Source organism: Bufo bufo, chromosome 3, assembly GCF_905171765.1.
Source record: "Bufo bufo chromosome 3, aBufBuf1.1, whole genome shotgun sequence".
Classification (NCBI taxonomy): domain Eukaryota; kingdom Metazoa; phylum Chordata; class Amphibia; order Anura; family Bufonidae; genus Bufo; species Bufo bufo.
This window is the reverse complement of record NC_053391.1, coordinates 388193273-388219674: the sequence shown is the minus strand read 5'-3', so window position 1 is coordinate 388219674 and position 26402 is coordinate 388193273. Positions and strand designations below refer to the sequence as shown.

At 42.8% G+C, this 26402-nt stretch overlaps 1 protein-coding gene across 3 annotated transcripts in view; it reads left to right on the top strand.

The window, feature by feature from the left end:
* Positions 1 to 26402, top strand: part of RPH3AL (rabphilin 3A like (without C2 domains)) — a 403454-nt gene that overhangs the window by 267382 nt on the left and 109670 nt on the right. For all 3 annotated transcript variants that reach the window (XM_040424764.1, XM_040424765.1, XM_040424763.1), the window contains one exon: positions 21920 to 22094. In XM_040424764.1, the coding sequence (XP_040280698.1) occupies positions 21920 to 22094 (175 nt within the window). The remainder of the gene's footprint in view (positions 1 to 21919; positions 22095 to 26402) is intronic.

The following is a 26402-nucleotide window of genomic DNA, read 5'->3' as shown; positions in this document are numbered from 1 at the left end:
ATTCTGGAATATATGCAAATTGCTATTATAAAAACTTAAGCAGCAACTTTTCCAATTTCCAATATTTATGTAATTCTCAAAACTTTTGGCCACGACTGTATACCACTGCACACATACCCATTAACCTACTGTTGCATACTATGTTTTCTACTTACATCAATTGAGTTCACCATGTAGAGCTTTGATTTTTCCACTTCACAGCAAAAGACTATACTCTGATCCTTTTTGCCGCATTTCTATTAGGTGACTTCTTGAGCCATTATTTTCTATTCAGGTTGTATTCCCCTATAAAATTAACAAACCTGCCGTAAACTTCCAGAAGATCAAAAGGACGAGATGCTATACAGGAGTGCTAAAGGGGCATAGAATTTATCTGTAATCGGTATACAATGTATTTTGTAATTCCAGCAAATAATCTTTCTTTTTCAATTTTAATGTATTTTTCTTACCGATGTGTCTTAAGTTCATCATTTAACATGCCATGGCTAATATCCTGGGTGATGTGCTATGTGTTTGCTACCTTTTCTAAAATTGTAATTTAATTACCAGCATGTATTTTTCATATTTCTACCTTTTGCCTATAAGGCAATTTCAACATATCCAGAGAAGAAAAAGACAATATTACATTTAGGTTTTGCATGTACGGTGTATTGTAAAATGATGTTGGTTTTTGGTTCCGTGGCACTGCACAGTGACAGGTGCAATTAAGAATTGTAGTACATTGAAAGGAGATGATTACACAATTTAGAGATGTCCACAAATGATATAAAAAAAGGCCTTGTTAAGAAGAATCTTGGGTAAGCAGTTGGATAACACTTGTATTAGTATTAGAAATTTGGTATCCCCTATATAAAATACAACTCCAAAATAGTCTATGCTAGAAATGACTATTGTTTTCTTGTGCCTCATTGAAAGTGTGGAGAGTATATCCCATATTTTTGTATGCATGTAACTAGTCTATCATATTCTGCTCCTTGACGCAGAAGTTAACGATCCTAAAATGCCCTTCATGATGCCAAGAAAGGTTAATTAGCTCATTTATATTTTAATAACTTTTGACCTTAGAGTTCACTGTTATATACATTTGCAATGTATTTATGCATTTCTCTATATTTCACATTTATCTAGGATGCAATTGCAGAGGTTTACTGTAAAAAAAAAAAAAAAGATAATTCACTTTTCATAATCCACTGCATTTGCTTTCAAGAGGACATGTAGAAAATAAAAATCAGTCCCCAGTTGTTGATACCTTTTAATGGTTAACTGAAAACATGATAATATCTGAAGATCTTGCATATGGTATAACACTGAAAAGTCACAAAATTATACACAGAAGGGCATAGTAATAGTGAGATGTAAATGTGCACAAGTACAGTATATAGCATGCTGATAACAGTTTACCCAGGGCAAAAAAGGTAGTGCCTGGATGTGTGTAAGTTTATCTACCAGTGTGTCAGAAATAGATGGTCTTTGTAAAAATGGCTTGAGTATATAAGTAGATCAAGTTTAGGAACAAAATTTCATTTTGTGTGAAACTATGAATGTACATAAGATAAAATGGGAAAAGGCTATCAAATTACATTCACTGTTTTATTGTTGGACAGTGGACACGGAAATGTAACTTTACTAGAAAGAACAATCTAATACCTTTACATTTCTGTAGCTTAGGTCTGCTCTTACAAGTAACTCCTTTATGCATTATCACATACATGTAATGCCATTAGCGTCAAGGGGTTGTATGAAGCAGGCTGACATGCTGAGCTCACTCCACGCATGGCCTGTGCCTGCTGTTTAATACAGCAGGCAACCCCCGAAGTACCTTTTAGAGGTTCCCAGGCCTGACATAGCTAGCTTCCTGCGAAGCTGTGCAATAGTTTTCTATTGCAGTCTATGGGACAAATGATTAGAAAATCACATGTTCATGTCCCCTAAGGAGACTAAATATTGCTGTGTAAAAAAAAAGTTTAAAAAAGATAAAAATGTTAAAAATTCAAATCCCCCAATTTTACATATAAAAATAAACATACTAGGCATCACTGCATTCCAAACAATAATTTAGTGATCAAAGAGTCGCACCTACCCCAAATTAGTACAAATAAAATCTACAGCTCGCCATACAAAGAAACAAGCCATACACAGCTCTGTAGATGGAAATCTAATAAAGTTATGGGTATCAGAAAATGGCGACGCAAAGAAAATAATTTTTTTAAAGTTTTGTAAAACATAATAAAAACTATACACATTTTAGATAACTGTAATTGTATTGAACTGCTCAATAAGGATTTCATTTTGAGCGCATAATAAATGTTGTAATATCAAAACCTAAAAAACTTTTCTTGGATTTTTTTAATTTTCAATTTACCCCGCAAAGATATTTTTCCCCATTTTCCAACACGATACGGTAAATTAAATGGTGCCATTAAAAATACAACTTGTCCCACAAAAAACACACACATGGTTATATGGACAGAAATGTAAAAAAGTTATGGCTTTTGGAATATTGTGAGGAAAAGACAAAAATGAAAATTGGCCCAGTTCTTAAGAAGTTAAAGTATACAATATAGCTGCCACCCATTGTGGCCAATGGCTGCACCATATTGAAGGTAATTTCTTAGTGTGCAGCATGCAGTGTGTAACCCCCCTAATAATGAGACACATTTGTTCATATTAAAATGTAATGAATGTATCCATCCTCTCCAGCCAATCAGAGGGCTGGTTGCTCTATTTAAATCACTTGCACACTAACCACAGAATATGCCTTAAATAACTGATAGGTGTTGGCCCTGCTCTTATCTCAATGGCTGTGCCCCATCTTGTATGGCCAGAAATGGAGAGTTTGGCCAGTGCATGGAGTGTACACCTATCGGACATTAATGGCACATCCACAAGATATGAGACAACCCCTTTAAGTTGAATTTACATGTGCATACTCCGAGTTGGCCCTTATGTGTCTCTGTGTGTTGTAGGGGCTTCATTTGATAATCTAAGCTTTTTCTGTACTCCTTTTTGTTTAAATTAAAACAGAACTCTCTACAGTTTTACTAGTTGTATTGCTAGCATCTCTATTAAGGCACTGTGGCTTCAGTCATTGCACACTGCTGCTAGTCCTATAGTATAGACCACAATTTTCTTATTTTTTAAGGCGTTTCTTTTTCCAAAGCTGAACAAGCCAGATTTTAAGCCTCCCATGGGGGAAATGTCTATCCCATTTAATAATTTAGCCACCCTCCTTTGAACCCACTCCAGCTCTCCAATATCCTTTTTATATTGTGGAGCCTAAAACTGGATTCCGTATTCGAGTTTAGGTCTAACAGCTGGTCTTACATTAGGTCTATACAGAAGTGATGTTAAATTGCAATCTCCATTTTTTTATTTCTTTTTATACACCCTAAATCCTAATTTTCTTTTGCTATATCCCATTGTTGCGCAAGACTACTATGCGGGCACTACAGTCGTGGCCAAAAGTTTTGAGAATTACATAAATATTGGAAATTGAAAAAGTTGCTGCTTAAGTTTTTATAATAGCAATTTGCATATACTCCAGAATGTTATGAAGAGTGATCAGATGAATTGCATAGTCCTTCTTTGCCATGAAATTTAACTTCATCCCAAAAAAACCTTTCCACTGCATTTCATCGCTGTCATTAAAGGACCTGCTGAGATCATTTCAGTAATCGTCTTGTTAACTCAGGTGAGAATGTTGACGAGCACAAGGCTGGAGATTATTATGTCAGGCTGATTGGGTTAAAATGGCAGACTTGACATGTTAAAAGGAGGGTGATGCTTGAAATCATTGTTCTTCCATTGTTAACCATGGTGACCTGCAAAGAAATGTGTGCAGCCATCATTGCGTTGCATAAAAATGGCTTCACAGGCAAGGATATTGTGGCTACTAAGATTGCACCTCAATCAACAATTTATAGGATCATCAAGAACTTCAAGGAAAGAGGTGCAATTCTTGTTAAGAAGGCTTCAGGGCGTCCAAGAAAGTCCAGCAAGCGCCAGGATTGTCTCCTAAAGAGGATTCAGCTGCGGGATCGGAGTGCCACCAGTGCAGAGCTTACTCAGGAATGGCAGCAGGCAGGTGTGAGCGCATCTGCACGCACAGTGAGGCGAAGACTTTTGGAAGATGGCCTGGTGTCAAGAAGGGCAGCAAAGAAGCCACTTCTCTCCAAAAAAAACATCAGGGACAGATTGATCTTCTGCAGAAAGTTTGGTGAATGGACTGCTGAGGACTGGGGCAAAGTCATATTCTCCGATGAAGCCTCTTTACGATTGTTTGGGGCATCTGGAAAAAGGCTTGTCCGGAGAAGAAAAGGTGAGCGCTACCATCAGTCCTGTGTCATGCCAACAGTAAAGCATCCTGAGAACATTCATGTGTGGGGTTGCTTCTCATCCAAGGGAGTGGGCTCACTCACAATTTTGCCCCAAAACACAGCCATGAATAAAGAATGGTACCAAAACACCCTCCAACAGCAACTTCTTCCAACAATCCAACAACAGTTTGGTGAAGAACAATGCATTTTCCAGCACGATGGAGCACCGTGCCATAAGGCAAAAGTGATAACTAAGTGGCTCGGGGACCAAAACGTTGACATTTTGGGTCCATGGCCTGGAAACTTCCCAGATCTTAATCCCATTGAGAACTTGTGGTCAATCCTCAAGAGGCGGGTGGACAAACAAAAACCCACTAATTCTGACAAACCCAAGAAGTGATTATGAAAGAATGGGTTGCTATCAGTCAGGAATTGGCCCAGAAGTTGATTGAGAGCATGCCCAGTCGAATTGCAGAGGTCCTGAAAAAGAAGGGCCAACACTACAAATACTGACTCTTTGCATAAATGTCATGTAATTGTCGATAAAAGCCTTTGAAACGTATGAAGTGCGTGTAATTATATTTCACTACATCACAGAAACAACTGAAACAAAGATCTAAAAGCAGTTTAGCAGCAAACTTCGTGAAAACTAATATTTGTGTCATTCTCAAAACTTTTGGCCACGACTGTATATGGGGTGGTTGATTGGACAATGCATGGTTGTGTTATGTGCAGTGCAGCCTGACGTAATTTTTTGAGTATGGTGTGGTGGTTGTTATTTTTATTTATTTATTTTATTTATTTATTTATTTTTGCACTTTTCAAATTCTTTATTGTTTTTTTTGTTTTTTGTTTTTAAATACTTTATTTTCATAATTTTTTTATCAAATTCGATAAACATTTCAGTTACAATCTGATAATTTTCTCACAAGGTAGCCATAAATAACAGTTGTTACACAGTGTATATGATGTGTATATATATGTTCAAGAGGGGGTCTCCTTTGGTTACAAATGTACATATATTCCGTCATCTAGCATCAGATATCCTGAATATAACATTCTGGGCTGCCCCGGATGTCGAGCTTATTGTTGTTTAATAGAATCAGAACCTTGAGAAGGAACAAGGAGGAGTGGGGTAATGTAAAAAGGGTGGGGGGAGGCTAGCCAATTCTTCCGTATCTGATCTAGATGGCTATAATCTGCTATTCGGTTAGTTTTAACTTGCTTTCATACTTTTCACACCGAGTCAGTATATTTAATCTAACTCACTCCTCTGTGAATTCCTATCCATCAGTTTTGACAATTTCCCAGAATCTCCAGACTTTTAGGAAGCTATCATGACTTCTATTTATCCAGCTAATCATTTCTTCAAAGTTGTAAATTTGCTCTACCTTCGCTTTCCATTCTTGGAAGGTGGGAGATTGTGTGTCTAACCAATGTAGTGGTATGAGAGTCTTAGCTATTGCTATCAGGTGAGTTATTAGGTTTTTCTTTGTGGGAGTGTAATGGCTAGAGGGTTTTGAGAGAACCACTATCTCTAGAGAGATGTTAAAGTCTGGTAAGGCTATTTTCTTGACTGCTCTGTTTACCTCCTCCCAAAACTTTGTGATCCGTGGGGCAGGCCCACCATATGTGTGATAGAGAGCCCACACCTTCACCACATCTCCAGCACCGCTGGGAATCAGAAAGCCCTCTTTTGAATAAGAACTCCGGTGTTCTGTACCATCTAGAGAGAAGTTTAAAATGGTTCTCCTGTAGGCGGACACATTGTGAAAACCCGTGAGAGGTTGCTAGTATCTTTTTTGTCTCCTGTTCTTAGAGCTCAATATTTAGCTATTTTTCCCATGCCAATAAGTACGGTGGTTTTGTAGCCTCACCTCGACCCCCCCCCCCAGCACCAAGCAGATCTCAGAGATCTTCCTTTGTTTTGCATGAGTTGTTGTCAATAGAGTCTCTAGGTCAGTAAGGAGTCTTTGAAACAGGAATTTCCCTGCAGCTCTCCTGCACACAGTGTTTATTTGTGAGTTGGCCAAGAAGAATGTTGGGGATTCTCTAATAAACAGGTAGGAAGAAGAGTTAGGGACCACTCAAATGAGACGACCTTGACGCGGTGAGTGGCTTAATACGCTTTGGCCAAAATGTACACCAATGTCTCATCCAGCATGGAGGGCAGAGTGCTGGATGTAGTGTGCGATCACATTTGCATTTTCCGTTTGTATATGTATTTCGCCATAGTGATCTGCACCTACAGGCAGGTTGTGCGGGCGAAACCCCCCACATTTTTTCTTTGTAGCATATATTGGAGGCGTGGCGATCTCCTTTGAGTCAAGCACACCTGACCAGTCAGTCTGTCCTGGAGGCTGGTTTTAAAGTCAGTATAAAACTGAGTCTGCTTATAAAGAACCTACCATTAGCCATTTGGCTCCAGGAGAAGTATATGGTGGGCTCAGCATGCATGTTGGTACTTGCATCCCTGGATCCGATGAAAGCTGCAATGGCACCGGACGGGGTTAAAAGCAGAGTGTACTTGGCTTGCATGCTGACCTGCATTCCCTGGACTTTGTGTGGCTGTCATGGCCCATAAACAGGTAGGAACAAGAGTTAGGGACCACTCAAATGAGACGACCTTGACGCGGTGAGTGGCTTAATACGCTTTGGCCAAAATGTACACCAATGTCTCATCCAGCATGGAGGGCAGAGTGCTGGATGTAGTGTGCGATCACATTTGCATTTTCCGTTTGTATATGTATTTCGCCATAGTGATCTGCACCTACAGGCAGGTTGTGCGGGCTCAACCCCCCACATTTTTTCTTTGTAGCATATATTGGAGGCGTGGCGATCTCCTTTGAGTCAAGCACACCTGACCAGTCAGTCTGTCCTGGAGGCTGGTTTTAAAGTCAGTATAAAACTGAGTCTGCTTATAAAGAACCTACCATTAGCCATTTGGCTCCAGGAGAAGTATATGATGGGCTCAGCATGCATGTTGGTACTTGCATCCCTGGATCCGATGAAAGCTGTAATGGCACCGGACGGGGTTAAAAGCAGAGTGTACTTGGCTTGCATGCTGACCTGCATTCCCTGGACTTTGTGTGGCTGTCATGGCCCATAAACAGGTAGGAACAAGAGTTAGGGACCAATCAAATGAGACGACCTTGACGCGGTGAGTGGCTTAATACGCTTTGGCCAAAATGTACACCAATGTCTCATCCAGCATGGAGGGCAGAGTGCTGGATGTAGTGTGCGATCACATTTGCATTTTCCGTTTGTATATGTATTTCGCCATAGTGATCTGCACCTACAGGCAGGTTGTGCGGGCTCAACCCCCCACATTGATTCTCTAATTGTTTCAGTAAGCTTTTCTTTTAGGTAATGATCTATGTCTCCCATAAAATCTCCTACTCTAATCTTTGCTAAGGTAGACCATAGATCTGGGAACATTTTTATTGTTATTTCTAGCAGATCTGGGAGAAGATTCGTTGGCATCAGAGGAGATGGAGAAGGAGCTAAAGTACCCCTCTCAGAGCTCCATGTCACGTATACTCCCCTAAACAAAGCATCCATATCTTCTATTGGATCTCTCTTTATTTTTGGGAGCCAAAGGTATTTTTGAAAAGAAGGCCCAACACTGTATTCACAAGTGGTTGTTATTTTCTTAAGCTTATGGCACTGTCATAAATAATGGTATTATGTGGGCATTTTATATCTGTATTATGTGAGCATTTCATGACAAGGAAATTTTTGTTTAAAATTGCTTTGTTCTTTGCACAAGGGGACATTGCTTCAGATATATCCATATTGGTAGAATAGACCTAAGGCATTTTGTTCATAAAGTTGTCTGAGATGTAAAGCTGGCACCAATCACTCACATATAGCATTTAAGCCTATATATTTTCCATTGCTCAGTTTGCAGGTTTTCTAGACTAGCAAGTGCTAGACTTATGTTTTATTGTATTTTTATGAAATGTATTCTTGTATAAACCTGCTTGGATTGACAGGGCCAATCTAAGTGGGGAGGGAGCGGCATTTGGAGAGCTGAGCCTCTAGGAGTAATGGCAACTTCATTTTTCTCAGCAATATGGGCACATATGAACATGGGACCAACACAGATGCCTTCAGCTGCCAAGTGCACATAGGTACAAATCTGCTAACAGGTGTCCTTTAAGGTACACTTTCTGAGTTTGCCAGAGAACAAGATATGGCTTCCTTGACATAGATAATTTTATTAGGCACCTCTTGATATGGATTCACATATTACTTTTAAGTTAAATAATGAGGCACTATGCATTTTTAACGCTTGACATGACTTTTGAGTTGGTAGCTACTAGCAAGTGCTGGTACAATTAAGTGACTCAACAAATTTGGAATATCAGCACTGTCTAAAGAAAATTTGTATAAGGCTGGCGAGTGTCTGGAGTGACCTTATTGAGCTATAATTATTCCCGTGTTACTGTTTGCAATCAGATCACTTCTGTTTGTGAAAACGGCAAGCCAGAAAGAAGTGTTCCATGAACTGGCTGTTAAGTAGATCTGTCTTTTCTTTCTCCTAGTTAAAAATGAAAATGTGATTCAGAATGACACTGATTGGAAATATATTGTTAAGGCTGAGTTCACACTTCAGCTATTTGGGTTCTTTTCATCAGTTATTGTGACCAAAACCAGTAATGAGGCCTACTCAGAGATAAGGTGTAATGGAAAGATCTGCACCTGTTCTGTGCTTTTAACTCGCACCTGGTTTTGGCTCACAATAACTGATGGTAATAACTGACTAAATAGCTGAAGTGTGAACTCATGTGTGTCCCCCATACCATTAAGCAGATTGGTGCTCCTCCCCAGAGTGTAATACGCTGTAGTGTGCGACGGTCACGTCAGGGAGCGCGTCAGAGGGACGCGCCTCCATCCCTGATTGGTGACTGACACCGGCACACACCCTCTGGCGGCGATGGTTAGATTACTTATATCCGGCTTGTACATGGCCGCACACGGCCATCACAAGCGCCGGAGCCTGCACGCTACAGTGCAGTAGTTTCATCCAAACTGACACTCGTTCGCTCCTGATGACGCATGACAAATAAAAGTCATGCAGAAATGCGTATAGAGCGAGTCCTTGTGTCTTGGACTGCTGTATGAGTGGGGTAGCTGTAACAAGTGCTAACCAGTCTGCACTGGCTCCCTCATTTTGAGCGTAGTGAAACAGATCACATGTCTTTTAGGATTAGTGCTAACCTGGTGCACCAATATTGAGCTTAGGAGCTCTGACCATACTGACCATCCACCATTAGGCTCAAATATATGAGCTAATCAAATTGGCAAGTGGTTTAGTTCAGTTATGTTAGCTCCTGTATAGAGTGTGATACTATTGACACCCAGTGGGTACAGGCTATAAGCTGATCAGTGTGCCCCAATACTGAGCGATAGCCGGACCCACAGGTTATTAGTCAGGCCTTCAGAGTGACGGATTTTTTTTTACTGACCCCTCTCCGCACTTCTGATTCCCTGTAAGCCTGATTTTATCTTAACCCCCAATTTTTCATTCAATAAAATAATTTATTATTTTTCCATTTAACGTTCTTTCAGGCTGAGATATTAACATTTGTGTGAACGTATACCGCCAGAACCTTATCTATATACTGTAAATTGAAGTGTGAACTCAGCCTAACTTTTATTACATTCACATGGAAGCATATCATTGATTTTGTTTATAGCTAGGGATGAGCGAACCCGAACTGTATAGTTCGGGTTCGTACCGAATTTTGGGGTGTCCGTGACACGGACCCGAACCCGAACATTTTCGTAAAAGTCCGGGTTCGGTGTTCGGCGCTTTCTTGGCGCTTTTTGAAAGGCTGCAAAGCAGCCAATCAACAAGCATCATACTACTTGCCCCAAGAGGCCATCACAGCCATGCCTACTATTGGCATGGCTGTGATTGGCCAGTGCAGCATGTGACCCAGCCTCTATTTAAGCTGGAGTCACGTAGCGCCGCACGTCACTCTGCTATGATCAGTATAGGGAGAGGTTGCAGCTGCGACGTTAGGGCGTTAGTCACTTTTTTGAGGCTGCCCAGAGCGTTTTTAGATCACTTTTTTTCTGGGGTGATCGGCGGCCATTTTGTGACTTGTGGTGCGCCAGCACAAGCTATCACCAAGTGTATTTAACCATCGATAGTATGGTTATTTTGTGCTATATCCTACATCAGCTGCAGGCTGAGCCTGTGTCACCGAAGTGCATTTAACCATCAACAGTCTGGTTATTTTTTGGCCATATACTACATCAGCTGCAGGCTGAGCCTGTGTCACCGAAGTGCATTTAACCATCGACAGTCTGATTATTTTTTGGCCATATACTACATCTGGTGCAGGCTGAGCCTGTGTCACCCAAGTGCATTTAACCATCAACAGTGTGGTTATTTTTTGGCCATATATTACATCAGGGGCAAGTTGAGCCTGTCACCCAGTGCCTAAAAAATAGACCTGACATTTCTATTCAACCAAATCTGTACTGTTTTAGCTGGTCAAGTTATTTGTAGTGACCGTAAAAGCACACTTTTTTTTCTGGGTTGAAAAACCATTCCCAAATTTGCCATTCTCAAAATAACTAGTTTCTGGTATTTGAGGCCTACTTGAAATCTATCCCAAAAAGAATATCTTACATTGAAGGTACTGATAGTGTCATTCAGAAAAACCTAAGACACACGCTAGCATGCTGATAGAAATCTGATTCTGTGATTAAACCTATACCTGTCACACAGCGCAAAAAAAAAACAGGCCTCACATCTCTATTTAACCAAATCTGTACTGTTTTAGCTGGTCAAGTTATTTGTAGTGACCGTAAAAGCACACTTTTTTTTTCTGGGTTGAAAAACCATTCCCAAATTTGCCATTCTCAAAATAACTAGTTTCTGGTATTTGAGGCCTACTTGAAATCTATCCCAAAAAGAATATCTTACATTGAAGCTAGTGATAGTGTCATTCAGAAAAACCTAAGACACACGCTAGCGTGCAGATAGAAGTCTGATTCTGTGATTAAACCTATACCTGTCACACAGCGCAAAAAAAACCAGGCCTCACATCTCTATTTAACCAAATCTGTACTGTTTTAGCTGGTCAAGTTATTTGTAGTGACCGTAAAAGCACACCTTTTTTTTCTGGGTTGAAAAACCATTCCCAAATTTGCCATTCTCAAAATAACTAGTTTCTGGTATTTGAGGCCTACTTGAAATCTATCCCAAAAAGAATATCTTACATTGAAGCTAGTGATAGTGTCATTCAGAAAAACCTAAGACACACGCTAGCGTGCTGATAGAAGTCTGATTCTGTGATTAAACCTATATCTGTCACACAGCGCAAAAAAAAACAGGCCTCACATCTCTATTTAACCAAATCTGTACTGTTTTAGCTGGTCAAGTTATTTGTAGTGACCGTAAAAGCACACTTTTTTTTCTGGGTTGAAAAACCATTCCCAAATTTGCCATTCTCAAAATAACTAGTTTCTGGTATTTGAGGCCTACTTGAAATCTATCCCAAAAAGAATATCTTACATTGAAGCTAGTGATAGTGTCATTCAGAAAAACCTAAGACACACGCTAGCGTGCAGATAGAAGTCTGATTCTGTGATTAAACCTATAACTGTCACACAGCGCAAAAAAAAACAGGCCTCACATCTCTATTTAACCAAATCTGTACTGTTTTAGCTGGTCAAGTTATTTGTAGTGACCGTAAAAGCACACTTTTTTTTCTGGGTTGAAAAACCATTCCCAAATTTGCCATTCTCAAAATTGTGGTGAACGGGAACAATGAGGAAAACATCTAATAAGGGACGCGGACGTGGACATGGTCGTGGTGGTGTTAGTGGACCCTCTGGTGCTGGGAGAGGACGTGGCCGTTCTGCCACAGCCACACGTCCTAGTGAACCAACTACCTCAGGTCCCAGTAGCCAGCAGAATTTACAGCGATATTTGGTGGGGCCCAATGCCGTTCTAACGATGGTAAGGCCTGAGCAGGTGCAGGCATTAGTCAATTGGGTGGCCGACAGTGGATCCAGCACGTTCACATTATCTCCCACCCAGTCTTCTGCAGAAAGCGCACAGATGGCGCATGAAAACCAAGCCCATCGGTCTGTCACATCACCCCCATGCATATCAGGGAAACTGTCTGAGCCTCAAGTTATGCAGCAGTCTCTTATGCTGTTTGAAGACTCTGCTGCCAGGGTTTCCAAGGGCATCCACCTAGCCCTTCCCCAGGGGTGGAAGAGATAGAATGCACTAACGCACAACCACTTATTTTTCCTGATGATGAGGACATGGGAATACCACCTCAGCACGTCTCTGATGATGACGAAACACAGGTGCCAACTGCTGCGTCTTTCTGCAGTGTGCAGACTGAACAGGAGGTCAGGGATCAAGACTGGGTGGAAGACGATGCAGGGGACGATGAGGTCCTAGACCCCACATGGAATGAAGGTCGTGCCACTGACTTTTACAGTTCGGAGGAAGAGGCAGTGGTGAGACCGAGCCAACAGCGTAGCAAAAGAGGGAGCAGTGGGCAAAATCAGAACACCCGCCGCTAAGAGACTCCGCCTGCTACTGACCGCCGCCATCTGGGACCGAGCACCCCAAAGGCAGCTTCAAGGAGTTCCCTGGCATGGCACTTCTTCAAACAATGTGCTGACGACAAGACCCGAGTGGTTTGCACGCTGTGCCATCAGAGCCTGAAGCGAGGCATTAACGTTCTGAACCTTAGCACAACCTGCATGACCAGGCACCTGCATGCAAAGCATGAACTGCAGTGGAGTAAACACCTTAAAAACAAAGAAGTCACTCAGGCTCCCCCTGCTACCTCTTCTGCTGCTGCTGCCTCGGCCTCTTCTGCTGCTGCCGCCGCCTCGGCCTCTTCCTCCGCCTCTGGAGGAACGTTGGCACCTGCCGCCCAGCAAACATGGGATGTACCACCAACACCACCACCTGCGTCACCAAGCATCTCAACCATGTCACACGGCAGCGTTCAGCTCTCCATCTCACAAACATTTGAGAGAAAGCGTAAATTCCCACCTAGCCACCCTCGATCCCTGGCCCTGAATGCCAGCATTTCTAAACTACTGGCCTATGAAATGCTGTCATTTAGGCTGGTGGACACACACAGCTTCAAACAGCTCATGTCACTTGCTGTCCCACAGTATGTTGTTCCCAGCCGCCACTACTTCTCCAAGAGAGCCGTGCCTTCCCTGCACAAACAAGTGTCCGATAAAATCAAGTGTGCACTGCGCAACGCCATCTGTGGCAAGGTCCACCTAACCACAGATACGTGGACCAGTAAGCACGGCCAGGGACGCTATATCTCCCTAACTGCACACTGGGTAAATGTAGTGGCGGCTGGGCCCCAGGCGGAGAGCTGTTTGGCGCACGTCCTTCCGCCGCCAAGGATCGCAGGGCAACATTCTTTGCCTCCTGTCTCCTCCTCCTCCTACTCAGCTTCCTCCTCCTCTTCTTCCACCTGCTCATCCAGTCAGCCACACACCTTCACCACCAACTTCAGCACAGCACGGGGTAAACGTCAGCAGGCCATTCTGAAACTCATATGTTTGGGGGACAGGCCCCACACCGCACAGGAGTTGTGGCGGGGTATAGAACAACAGACCGACGAGTGGTTGCTGCCGGTGAGCCTCAAGTCCGGCCTGGTGGTGTGCGATAATGGGCGAAATCTCGTTGCAGCTGTGGGACTAGCCGGTTTGACGCACATCCCTTGCCTGGCGCATGTGCTGAATTTGGTGGTGCAGAAGTTCATTCGCAACTACCCCGACATGTCAGAGCTGCTGCATAAAGTGCGGGCCGTCTGTTCGCGCTTCCGGCGTTCACACCCTGCCACTGCTCGCCTGTCTGCGCTACAGCGTAACTTCGGCCTTCCCGCTCACCGCGGAACTCCACCTATGCGACGTATCGACCAGGTGGAACTCCACCTTGCATATGCTGGACAGACTGTGCGAGCAGCAGCTTGCCATAGTGGAGTTTCAGCTGCAGCACGCACGGGTCAGTTGCACTGCGGATCAGACACACTTCACCACCAATGACTGGGCCTCCATGCGAGACCTGTGTGCCCTGTTGCACTGTTTCGAGTACTCCACCAACATGGCCAGTGGCGATGACGCCGTTATCAGCGTTACAATACCACTTCTATGTCTCCTTGAGAAAACACTTAGGGCGATGATGGAAGAGGAGGTGGCCCAGGAGGAAGAGGAGGAAGAGGGGTCATTTTTAGCACTTTCAGGCCAGTCTCTTCGAAGTGACTCAGAGGGAGGTTTTTTGCAACACCAGAGGCCAGGTACAAATGTGGCCAGACAGGGCCCACTACTGGAGGACGAGGAGGACGAGGATGAGGAGGAGGTGGAGGAGGATGAGGATGAAGCATGTTCACAGCGGGGTGGCACCCAAAGCAGCTCGGGCCCATCACTGGTGCGTGGCTGGGGGGAAACACAGGACGATGACGATACGCCTCCCACAGAGGACAGCTTGTCCTTACCTCTGGGCAGCCTGGCACACATGAGCGACTACATGCTGCAGTGCCTGCGCAACGACAGCAGAGTTGCCCACATTTTAACGTGTGCGGAATACTGGGTTGCCACCCTGCTGGATCCCCGGTACAAAGACAATGTGCCCACCTTACTTCTTACACTGGAGCGTGATAGGAAGATGCGCGAGTACAAGCGCACGTTGGTAGACGCGCTACTGAGAGCATTCCCAAATGTCACAGGGGAACCAGTGGAAGCCCAAGGCGAAGGCAGAGGAGGAGCAAGAGGTCGCCAACGCAGCTGTGTCACGGCCAGCTCCTCTGAGAGCAGGGTTAGCATGGCAGAGATGTGGAAAAGTTTTGTCACCACGCCACAGCTAACTGCACCACCACCTGATACGGAACGTGTTAGCAGGAGGCAACATTTCACTAACATGGTGGAACAGTACCTGTGCACACCCCTCCACGTACTGACTGATGGTTCGGCCCCATTCAACTTCTGGGTCTCCAAATTGTCCACGTGGCCAGAGCTAGCCTTTTATGCCTTGGAGGTGCTGGCCTGCCCGGCGGCCAGCGTTTTGTCTGAACGTGTATTCAGCATGGCAGGGGGCGTCATTACATACAAACGCAGCCGCCTGTCTACAGCCAATGTGGACAAGCTGACGTTCATAAAAATGAACCAGGCATGGATCCCACAGGACCTTTCCATCCCTTGTGCAGATTAGATATTAACTACCTCCCCTTAACAATATATTTTTCTACTCCAGGGCACTTCCTCATTCAATACTATTTTTAATTTCATTTTACCATTATATTGCGGGGCAACCCAAAGTTGAATGAACCTCTCCTCTGTCTGGGTGCCGGTGCCTAAATGTGTGACAGTGGCCTGTTCCAGTGGTGGGTGACGTGAAGCCTGATTCTCTGCTATTACATGAAGACTTATTCTGTGCTGACATGAAGCCAGATTCTCTGTTACGCGACCTCTCTCCTCTGCCTGGGTGCCTGGGCCTAAATATGTGACAGTGGCCTGTTCCAGTGGTGGGTGACGTGAAGCCTGATTCTCTGCTATGACATCAATACAGATTCTGCGCTGACATAAGGCCAGATTCTCTGTTACGGGACCTCTCTCCTCTGCCTGGGTGCCTGGGCCTAAATGTGTGACAGTGGCCTGTTCCAGTGGTGGGTGACGTGAAGCCTGATTCTCTGCTATGACATGAAGACAGATTCTGCGCTGACATAAGGCCAGATTCTCTGTTACGGGACCGCTCTCCTCTGTCTGGGTGCCGGGGCCTAAATGTGTGACAGTGGCCTGTTCCAGTGGTGGCTGACGTGAAGCCTGATTCTCTGCTATGACATGAAGACTGATTCTGCGCTGACATGAAGCCAGATTCTCTGCTATGGCATGAAGAGACTGATTCTCTGCTGACATGAAGCCAGATTCTTTGCTATGGCATGAAGAGACTGATTCTCTGCTGACGTGAAGCCAGATTCTCTGCTATGGGACCTCTGTCCAATTGATATTGGTTCATTTTTATTTTTTTAATTTTTATTTTAATTCATTTCCCTATCCACATTTGTTTGCAGGGGATTTACCTACATGTTGCTGCCTTTTGCAGCCCTCTAGCTCTTTCCTGGGCTGTTTTACAGCCTTTTTAGTGCCCAAAAGTTCGGGTCCCCATTGACTTCAATGGGGTTCGGGTTCGGGACGAAGTTCGGATCGGGTTCGGATCCCGAACCCGAACATTTCCGGGAAGTTCGGCCGAACTTCTCGAACCCGAACATCCAGGTGTTCGCTCAACTCTATTTATAGCATTGTCCATTCAAAAGTTTTTAAAGGGTTTCTGTCACTAGAATTTTCAGTATTAAACTGGCTGACATTAGCGATGTGCTAATGTCAGCTGCACCTAACTCTGCTATTCTAATGATTATCTGTGCCCCCGTTACTGTAGAATTCTTACTTTTATAATATGTAAATGAGCCTCTAGGGGCAGGGGGGGAGTTGCTCCTGCACCTAGAGGCTCCCGTCTCCCACCTCAAGTCACGCCTTCCAAGTGTTGTCAGGGCCAGGCATCATTTGCATCCTTCTCCCTGCCCTATGCCCTGGGGAAATCACACGCCGTTTGGTATTCTGTGCAGGCATGGTGAGGAAACTGGCAGCCAGCAAGCGTCCTTCCCTCACCGCGCCTGTAAGTTGAAAAATATAATTATTCAGAAGAGTGAAACATGAACATCACAGGTTCATGCTTTGCAAAAAATAATGATCACTTTATCTGTCTTAAACATTTATGTTGTTGGGGAGTACTACAGTCACCATCCAGACCACTGCCAGTGAAGCCAAAATCTATTACCAGCCTTCTGAAACTTATCCGGGTAGTATTAAACGAATCTAACAATGTAGAGAAGCTACACCAGCAACCTACTGGAGCCCAGTCTTTCAGTTACCAACTGAAAATCAAGTAAATTCATAAAAAACAATCAGACTGGCTCACAGTATTTTTGCATTTATTAAAATTTATTTACCCAATAAAATATTCTACATATCCTAATTGCATGTCAACATATCAGCGTATATACATAGGTACTTATAATGCGGAGCTCACGCATATACCTAAATGACAGGAGTACTCCAAATGTGACCTCTTACTTTGCTATATGATGTCCGTCTGCTACATGTTATAGTTAGATCTCTCTAATGTTCAAATGGTTATCTGTTAATTTGCCGGTGATCTGAACATAAGTTGTTCAAAAGATGTTCAGTTTGCGGTCGCTGGTATGTGGTCTCAGCATTAAACTAAGGCTACCCCTAAGTATTCACCAGAGCCCACCACGAGGCAGAGTGGACTTGGCTGCTAGGGACTCAGGATACGCCTTCAAGGCTTGATAACAGAATACTGGTGCACTGGTAGCAGACCTTTCAGAGGGACCAGGGTGGTAAAGGCAGCAAGCAGGGTCAAAAACCAGGAGAAACAAACACAATAAATGCAGTACACAAGAGATTAAATCCAGAGACTAGCCAGAATTGATACCAGGAGAGCAGATGTAAGGAGAATCAGCAGCTACAAGGATAATCCAAAAAAACAAGCCAGAAGTAAAAAAACAAACAAACAAAAAAAACTGTCTGTAGTAAGTCTCACAGTAGAGAATCTAGAGAAGACAAATGCAATCACAGGCAATGTTGATAGGAACCAGCTGACTTAACCCCTTCACTACCACCTACCATGTAAGGCGCTAGAGCGATGGGCAAACATGGTGCCCGTTCGCATTTGCAATTAAAACCTTTAGATGACGTGATCAAGTGAGATCACAGCATCTAAAGGGTGAGAAACTCGGAAGCTGACGCTTCTGGGCTTCTTACTGGCATCCTCTGCGTCCAATGAGGATGCCGGTAAATAATTTTAATACACTGGGTCTCGCTGAAGAGACCCAGGGCATTAAATCTGCAATTTTTATTTTGACCAGCATAAGAAAGGAGCAATTCTGAACAATATATGGATGTTAAAAAATCCATGATTGTTCAAAATGTAAAAAAAAAATTGGGATTTTGTAATCTCAAACATGAGCTTCAAAATCATTTAAAAAAGTAAAAAAAACTGTTAAATATATAAATAAATAAAAAATCTAAGTTTAAATCACCCCCCTTTCCGTACAATAAAAAAAAATGCACAAATAACAAAAAATATAAACATAACTGAAAACGCCCGTACTATTAAAATATAAATTTTTCCAATACAGCAAATTGTGTAACTGAAAAAAGGGTCAAAATGGCCGATTTGCCATTTTTTCATCACCTCTTACCCAAAAAAAATTCATAAAATGTGATCAAAAAGTTACACACGCTCCAAAATGGTATCAATAAAAACTACAGATTGTCCCACAAAAATGAGCCCCCACACAGCTCAGTAGATATAAAACTATAAAAAGTTATGGGGGTCTCACACTATTTAGACATAAAAACTTATACATATGTGGTACGGTTGTAATCGTACTGACCCAGAGAATGAACGGCACAGGTCAGTTTTGCTGCAAACAGAACACAGTGGGAACAAAACCGGTAAAACGGTCGAGGAATTGCGTTTTTTTTTTTCAATTCCACTCCATTTGGAATTTTCCCGCTTCCCACTACATTGTATGCCATATTAAATGGTGGAATTAGAAAGTACAACTTATCTTGCAAGTAATAAGCACTCATACAGCTGTGTGAAGGGAAAAATAAAAAAGTCATGGCTCAAGGAAGTTAGGGAAGAAAAATTAAAATGCAAAATGGAAAAAACCTCCGGTATCCTAAGGGTTAAATCCCCTACAAGCTCTAGGATTGGACACCGTTATAGAAACCTGATTGGCTCGGTTTCCAGTCACACTGACAGGTCCAGCAGCTGGGGCTTGTCTGATTGGTATGGCAACCTTACCAGTACAGACCTGCCTAGTGATACTAGGTGAACTCCTGACACATGTTATGTAATTAAAAGTTACTGCAGACTGCATCTTCTGTGTGTATGACTGAGACAGGACCTAAAAAGTGAGTGCTGAGTCAAGATTGTACAAAAATCAGTTCGTTCAAGACATGCTCTACAAATGAATGATGTGTACCTTGACTTTGTGGTCTTAAAACTACCTGAGATGTTGAACAGGGAGCTACGACTCCAGCTGCCACGCCCCCTTACTCAGCTGCGACCTGTGCCTGCGCCAGAAACCTTTAGGTCTCTGCCACTCTCCTGTACAGGGCCTGGCACTTCTCTGTCATACTGACATACTGTTAGATCAAATAAATAAATAAAAAGGAAATGAAAACACCCCAAAAAAGTCTGCTTTTTTCCCACTAATACACAGCAAAGAACGCTTTAGAACTGGGCTGGCCAACCTGCGGCTCTCCAGCTGTTGCAAAACTACAACTCCCAGCATGCCCGGACAGCCTACAACTATCAGCCTACAGCATGGCATGGTGGGAATTGTAGTTTTACAACAGCTGGAGAGCCGCAGGTTGGCCAGCCCTGCTTTAGAACATATAACTGCACCACTGAATGTCAAATAGGCCCTTACTTTTTTCCACTTATACCCGCCACAAAATGCTTTAGAACATATAACTGCACCGCAGAACGGCAAATAGGCCCCTACTTTTTTCCACTTATACACGCCACAAAAGCTTTAGAACATATAACTGCACCGCTGAACGGCAAATAATATATATATTTTTTGCCACTAATACACGCCAAAAAGGGCTTTAGAACATATAACTGCACCGCTGAACGACAAATATATATTTTTGTGCCACTAATACACATGAAAAAGGGATGTAATTTTCAACCACACAACGGCTAATCAGACCTTCCCACTAATACAAGCAAAAAAATCCTTTAGAACATATAGCTGCACCACACAAGGGGAAATAAGACGTAGAAATATTTCCTTGTAATAAACCCTGTCAATGGGTGTATCAAACAGCACTTGCACCCCAATAACAAGAACGGTTTGCTGGAATTACAGAGATATATAATGGCAATTTAGATCCGCAGTCAGTGCAGCAAGGTGTAATAGGATTGTTCCTATTACTCAGGCTGTAACCTCCCCTTCTGAACCCTGTTCTGCTTCAATACTGTAGAATGATTCCTCCCTATCCTTTCCCTGAACTTCTATACAGCAAAATAAAAGTTTTAAAGTATTTTCTACCACTGTCCCTAGCGCCTGCTGACGTCTCTCCCTGCACTAAGTAGACTGGAAAATGGCTGAATCCAAGATGGCTGAGGCTATTTATAGGGCTGTGACATCACAGGACTGGCTGGCTGCTGATTGGCTGCATGCATGGCATTGTGGGTGATCCCTCATTCCTAGAGTTCCTTGCTCCATGTCCTAACACGTGCAGCAGCCATTTTAGGAAAAAATGCGATTCGTTACCACGAAGTGTGAGGAAATTCAGATTCGGTGCGAATCAAGTTTTTCCTGAAATTTGGATTGAATTCCACTTTGTCAACTTCGATTTTCTCATCTCTGGTGGCTGTGTAGAAATCGCGTAGAAACACATATTGCAAGTGCTGAGTGTATAATACCAGGTTTACATAACGGGTTACTAAAGTGCGTCCAAGTTCATGATAAGTGTCCAGTGTTTTCAGACAGCATAGCTTCATGCAGAAGGTTTTGGTTTAAGTCTGCATGGGAAATGTCATCTCTGTCTTTTCTGTGGCTGAAATTTGTAACATTGGAGATTTGATTTCATCTTTCCCAGCTGTGCAGAGAGGCAGGCATAAACTGCGCCTATTATATTTCTGAAAGCCATCAGACTGTTGTTTGTCAAAGAACATAAAGCATAATTACACATTTTAGTCAGACTCTGCCAGCGCGGGTAATTACTCTTGTAATGTCACATTTCCATACATTCTGGAGATTGCAGTGGACATAAGTGCCAATATTTGCATTCATATTATATGTTCTTCTAGCTATCATATTCTTTATGGTGTGACAATTAAAATGGCTTTAAGTAAAATGACAGTATTTTCCATTTATCTAGGTGCTAGGATTCGGTGTGCTAGCCATGTACAGATGATTAGCAGCTCTATTCTTATTTTTCATACTCCTTTGAATTTATTTTTTATGTTTCAGAATTGAGTAGACAGTACTACATCATGAAAAAATTGGTACTAAGGGTGCATTCACACGACCGTAAGTGTTTTGCGGTCCGCAAATTGTGGATCCGCAAAACACGGACTGCAAATGGCCGGCGCTATATAGAGAATACCTATTCTTGTCCGCAATCGCGGACAAGAATGAGACATGCTACATATTTTTTTGCGGGGGCGCGTAACGGAACAACGGATGCAGACAGCACACGGAGTGCTGTCCACATCTTTTGCGGCCCGATTGAAATGAATGGGTCCGCACCCGTTCCGCAAAATTGTGAATGTACCCTAACACAGTCGGGCTAGAGCAAAGTACAGTACCTTCAGCATATTGTGCACACTCAAGCACGCAACAATTCAGTCTACTACAGAAACAAGCAGTGACGTGGATGCCAGGAATCCTGTGGAACTGTAGTAGTCCCTTAAAACAAAGTGCGGTATTGTATGGAATCTATCAACAGGTTCCCTTTAATTACATTATATGTCTCTTCTTTTACAGGTCTGGAAGAGATCAGGAGCTTGGTTTTACAAAGGTATCCCAAAATATATTTTACCTCTGAAAATTTCAAATAAAGCCGGTGAACTTCACCTGAGGCATGCACAAGCCGAGCCTCAGATTCAAGATGTGAGGACCGTTGTAACAAATCGAACTTACACGTGGGCAAAAGGACGAGGTCAGTGATTTCTTATAATCTGCAGGGTAGCTGTAACATACTCCTTACTGCATTAGTGCTATAACACTGCTAGAAAATGCTTCATATTTACTTTATTCAATTGCAATTCTTTAAAGAGAGGGACAATTTCATCAAACATTTTAGCACATATTAACAACTTATATGTGAATGTACCATGTAATAAATAAATAAAAAAATAATAATAATTACTGGATAGTTTTCTGGATATAGTATTATGAAGTCCCACCATGTATTTTGCTTGGTTTTGTTAGATTGGGCTCGCTTAACTCTTTCAGTCAGACCATCACTGTGGTCCCGGATAACCCTCCACATTAAACTGATACGTACAATGCTGTTTTGTGGGCATCTTTATCTAGGCCTACCCCCAAGACAATAGAAATGTCATACTGATATCCCAATTCTTCATCTATTATTGATAATGAGGATTACCATTCAGATAATATATTCCCTCACAGCAGCAGTAAACTAACAATGGCGTTACTTATCTGTATAGGAGTTTTGTTTCTCTGTGCTTACTGCTACAGAAGTATCGGTATTTTGTAGAAGAAGCAATATTTTCTATTTAATTTTCAGTGGTATAGTACTGCTGAAATTAAAAAGTCATAAAGTCAAAAAATGTTTTCTATAACTATTGAGTTTAAAAATATACCCCTTTCTGATAGAAGTGTCCCTTTAAAACCTTAGTATTTATAATACGTGAACATGTTTAATTCTCAAAGTTTAACCTGATGGCTTCTTTAACACAGGCGGCAGAGCAATCCAGCAGGCTGTTCCGTCAGAAAACAGCCTGCTGGAGGTCTCTGAAACCGGCATAGCCTGAGAAGGCCGCGTGCCCGCTGAACCTGACTATAATGGGATCCGGACAGAATCTGCCCACTCCCCGGCATTTATGCTGGGAGTCGACCTGACAAATATTGCTGCACACAACAGTTTTTGTCCGGCATCAATGAAGGGGAGCAGCTGTATCACCACTGTTTCCCATTATAATAAACGGGCTCCGACATTGAAGAGCAGCCTGTTCCTCTGCTGAAACAGCCTGTCGGATTGCTCTTTCACTGGATAGCTATATAGTAAAATAATGTCTTATATTGTGTGTGGTAGGCAGATTGTATTGCTGCCTTAAATAGATTTTTCAGTATTGTAGGTGGTTGGTTGAAGATGATGCAAGGAGCAAATTATAGAATAGAACATGTGCTTACACTAGAGATCGTCTCTGTGCACCTGGAATTTAGGTGATTAGCCCAGCTACAAAACCAACCTTGATAGTGTATATTTTTCAGCATCAGTATTTTCTAAAGGTTCTGTTCTTATTGTATATACTACAAAACAATGTTTACCTTTATTAGTTATGTGATTATTTTAAAAAGATTTTTAAATTTAAGTACACTATGAGTTTTGCTTAATGCAAAAGACCAGGATATATTCTGTAGTGTGAATTTGCAAATATATTTCACAAATTTAGCCACTAGGTGGAGTACTATTACCTGTTAGTTACTGTTATTTATGCTGGTCCACACGGACTGCAGTCTTAAAGCGTGATTTGGCATATTTTTAGATTAAGCAAATGGTCTAAGAATTTTTTGTTAAAGCGAACCTGTCACGTTGAAAATGCAGTGCAATCTACAGACAGCATGTTATGGAGCAGCTGAACAGATTGATGTATAGTTTTGATTCAGTACAAGTTGTAATTTATTCATTTAAATTCCTGCTCATTCTGGGCTTTGTCAAGGAGGCGATCCTATCAGTTCTTGACAGGTGTATCTGTATACACAGTCATAGAAGGGAAGCTGTCAATCACAGATAGGCCCGCCTGCTTGACGTCACAGCCCAGAATGAGTAGAATACAAGTTTTGCTCAGTCTTTTCCCTATAAAACTATATATACAGATGGAGCCAGCAGTAAAGTCTTACCTGGAGTGTTATCATTCTAGCTTATCACTATGGCTTAGTTTAATTATGTGCAAAGCTTCTAAAGCTTAATGTTGGTATTGAGTTACACTGTTAGGGTCAATTCACACGCCCGCAAAATGGATCCGGATCCGTTCCGCAACATTACGGAACGGATCCGGACCCATTCATTTTCAATGGGGCCAAAAAAGATGTGGACAGCACACAGACACGGACAGCATGGCGAATATTCGGATAGCGAATTTTAATCACGAATATCGGCACTTTGAGAATTCGAGAATATTTAGAGTATAACTCTATATATTCGTAAAATCGAATATTAGGTTTGTTTTGTTTTTTACACAGTACACATCAGGTGATCATCACTCCCATCTTCTAGCTTGTGGGCCAATGAGAAGGCTTTGTAACAGCTTAGCAACATCAATAGCAACCAATAGAAAACTTGCCTACCCCATCTATTGGCGAAAATTTGAAAGCGCAAATATATTGGCGCACTCTATCTGCATATAAAGCTATTCTAATGTTCTGCCGTGCCAACCATTTTCTCTAGTCTAGGAAACTTATACCAGCTTGAAAAATGTAGCTATAGCGACCCACTCCTGTATTTTGTGCGCATTACGTGAATATTACATTTCGCAATGAAGAATATAATCTTGAATTCTCAAATTCGCGAATATATGACGAAAATATTTGCAAAATATCGCAAATTCGAATATTGCCCCTGACGCTCATCACTAGACACGGACAAGAAAAAGCATTTCTATTTAAAGTGCCAGCCATGTGCGGTCCGCAAAATGCAGAACGCACATGGCCGGTGTCCGCCTTTTGCGGATCCGCAATTTGCGGACCGCAAAACACTTGCGGACGTGTGAATAAATCTTTAGGATGGCGCGCTAACCCGCTGATTTTGGTGCTTGGTACAGTACATCTGTATATCTTCTCAGCTCCTCCTGCTCTATAACATGTTGCTGGCAGAATACTGCAGTATACAGGACATGAGAAGTATTACTGTGCAGTGTATGTATACCAAAAAAGAGCAGATACTGGTAATTACACCCAGTATTCATTACATGAGAAGTGATACTATGAAGTGTATGTATGTGTGTGTATATATATATATATATATATACACTGCTCAAAAAAATAAAGGGAACACAAAAATAACACATCCTAGATCTGAGTTAATTATTCAGAAATACTTTGTTCTTTAAATAGTTGAATATCCTGACAACAAAATCACACAAAAATAAAAAAATGGAAATCAAATTTTTCAACCCATGGAGGTCTGGATTTGGAGTCACACTCAAAATTAAAGTGGAAAAACACACTACAGGCTGATCCAACTTTGATGTAATGTCCTTAAAACAAGTCAAAATGAGGCTCAGTAGTGTGTGTGGCCTCCACGTGCTGTATGACCTCCCTACAACGCCTGTGTATGCTCCTGATGAGGTGGCGGACGGTCTCCTGAGGGATCTCCTCCCAGACCTGGACTAAAGCATCTGCCAACTCCTGGACAGTCTTGGTGCAACGTGATGTTGGTGGATAGAGCGAGACATGATGTCCCAGATGTGCTCAATTGGATTCAGGTCTGGGGAACGGGCGGGCCAGTCCATAGCATCAATACCTTCGTCTTGCAGGAACTGCTGACACACTCCAGCCACATGAGGTCTAGGTTTGTCTTGCATTAGGAGGAACCCAGGGCCAACCGCACCAGCATATGGTCTCACAAGGGGTCTGAGGATCTCATCTCGGTACCTAATGGCAGTCAGGCTACCTTTGGCGAGCACATGGAGGGCTGTGTGGCCCTCCAAAGAAATGCCACCCCACACCATTACTGACACAATGCCAAACCGGTCATGCTGGAGGATGTTGCAGGCAGCACAACGTTCTCCACAGCGTCTCCAGACTCTGTCACATCTGTCACATGTGCTCAGTGTGAACCTGCTTTTATCTGTGAAGAGCACAGGGCGCCAGTGGCGAATTTGCCAATCTTGGTGTTCTCTGGCAAATGCCAAACATCCTGCATGGTGTTGGGCTGTAATCACAACCCCCACCTGTGGATGTCGGGCCCTCATATCACCCTCATGGAGTCTGTTTCTGACCGTTTGAGCAGACACATGCACATTTGTGGCCTGCTGGAGGTCATTTTGCAGGGCTCTGGCAGTGCTCCTCCTGTTCCTCCTTGCACAAAGGCGGAGGTAGCGGTCCTGCTGCTGGGTTGTTAACCTCCTACGGCCTCCTCCACGTCTCCTGATGTACTGGCCTGTCTCCTGGTAGCGCCTCCATGCTCTGGACACTACGCTGACAGACACAGCAAACCTTCTTGCCACAGCTCACATTGATGTGCCATCCTGGATAAGCTGCACTACCTGAGCCACTT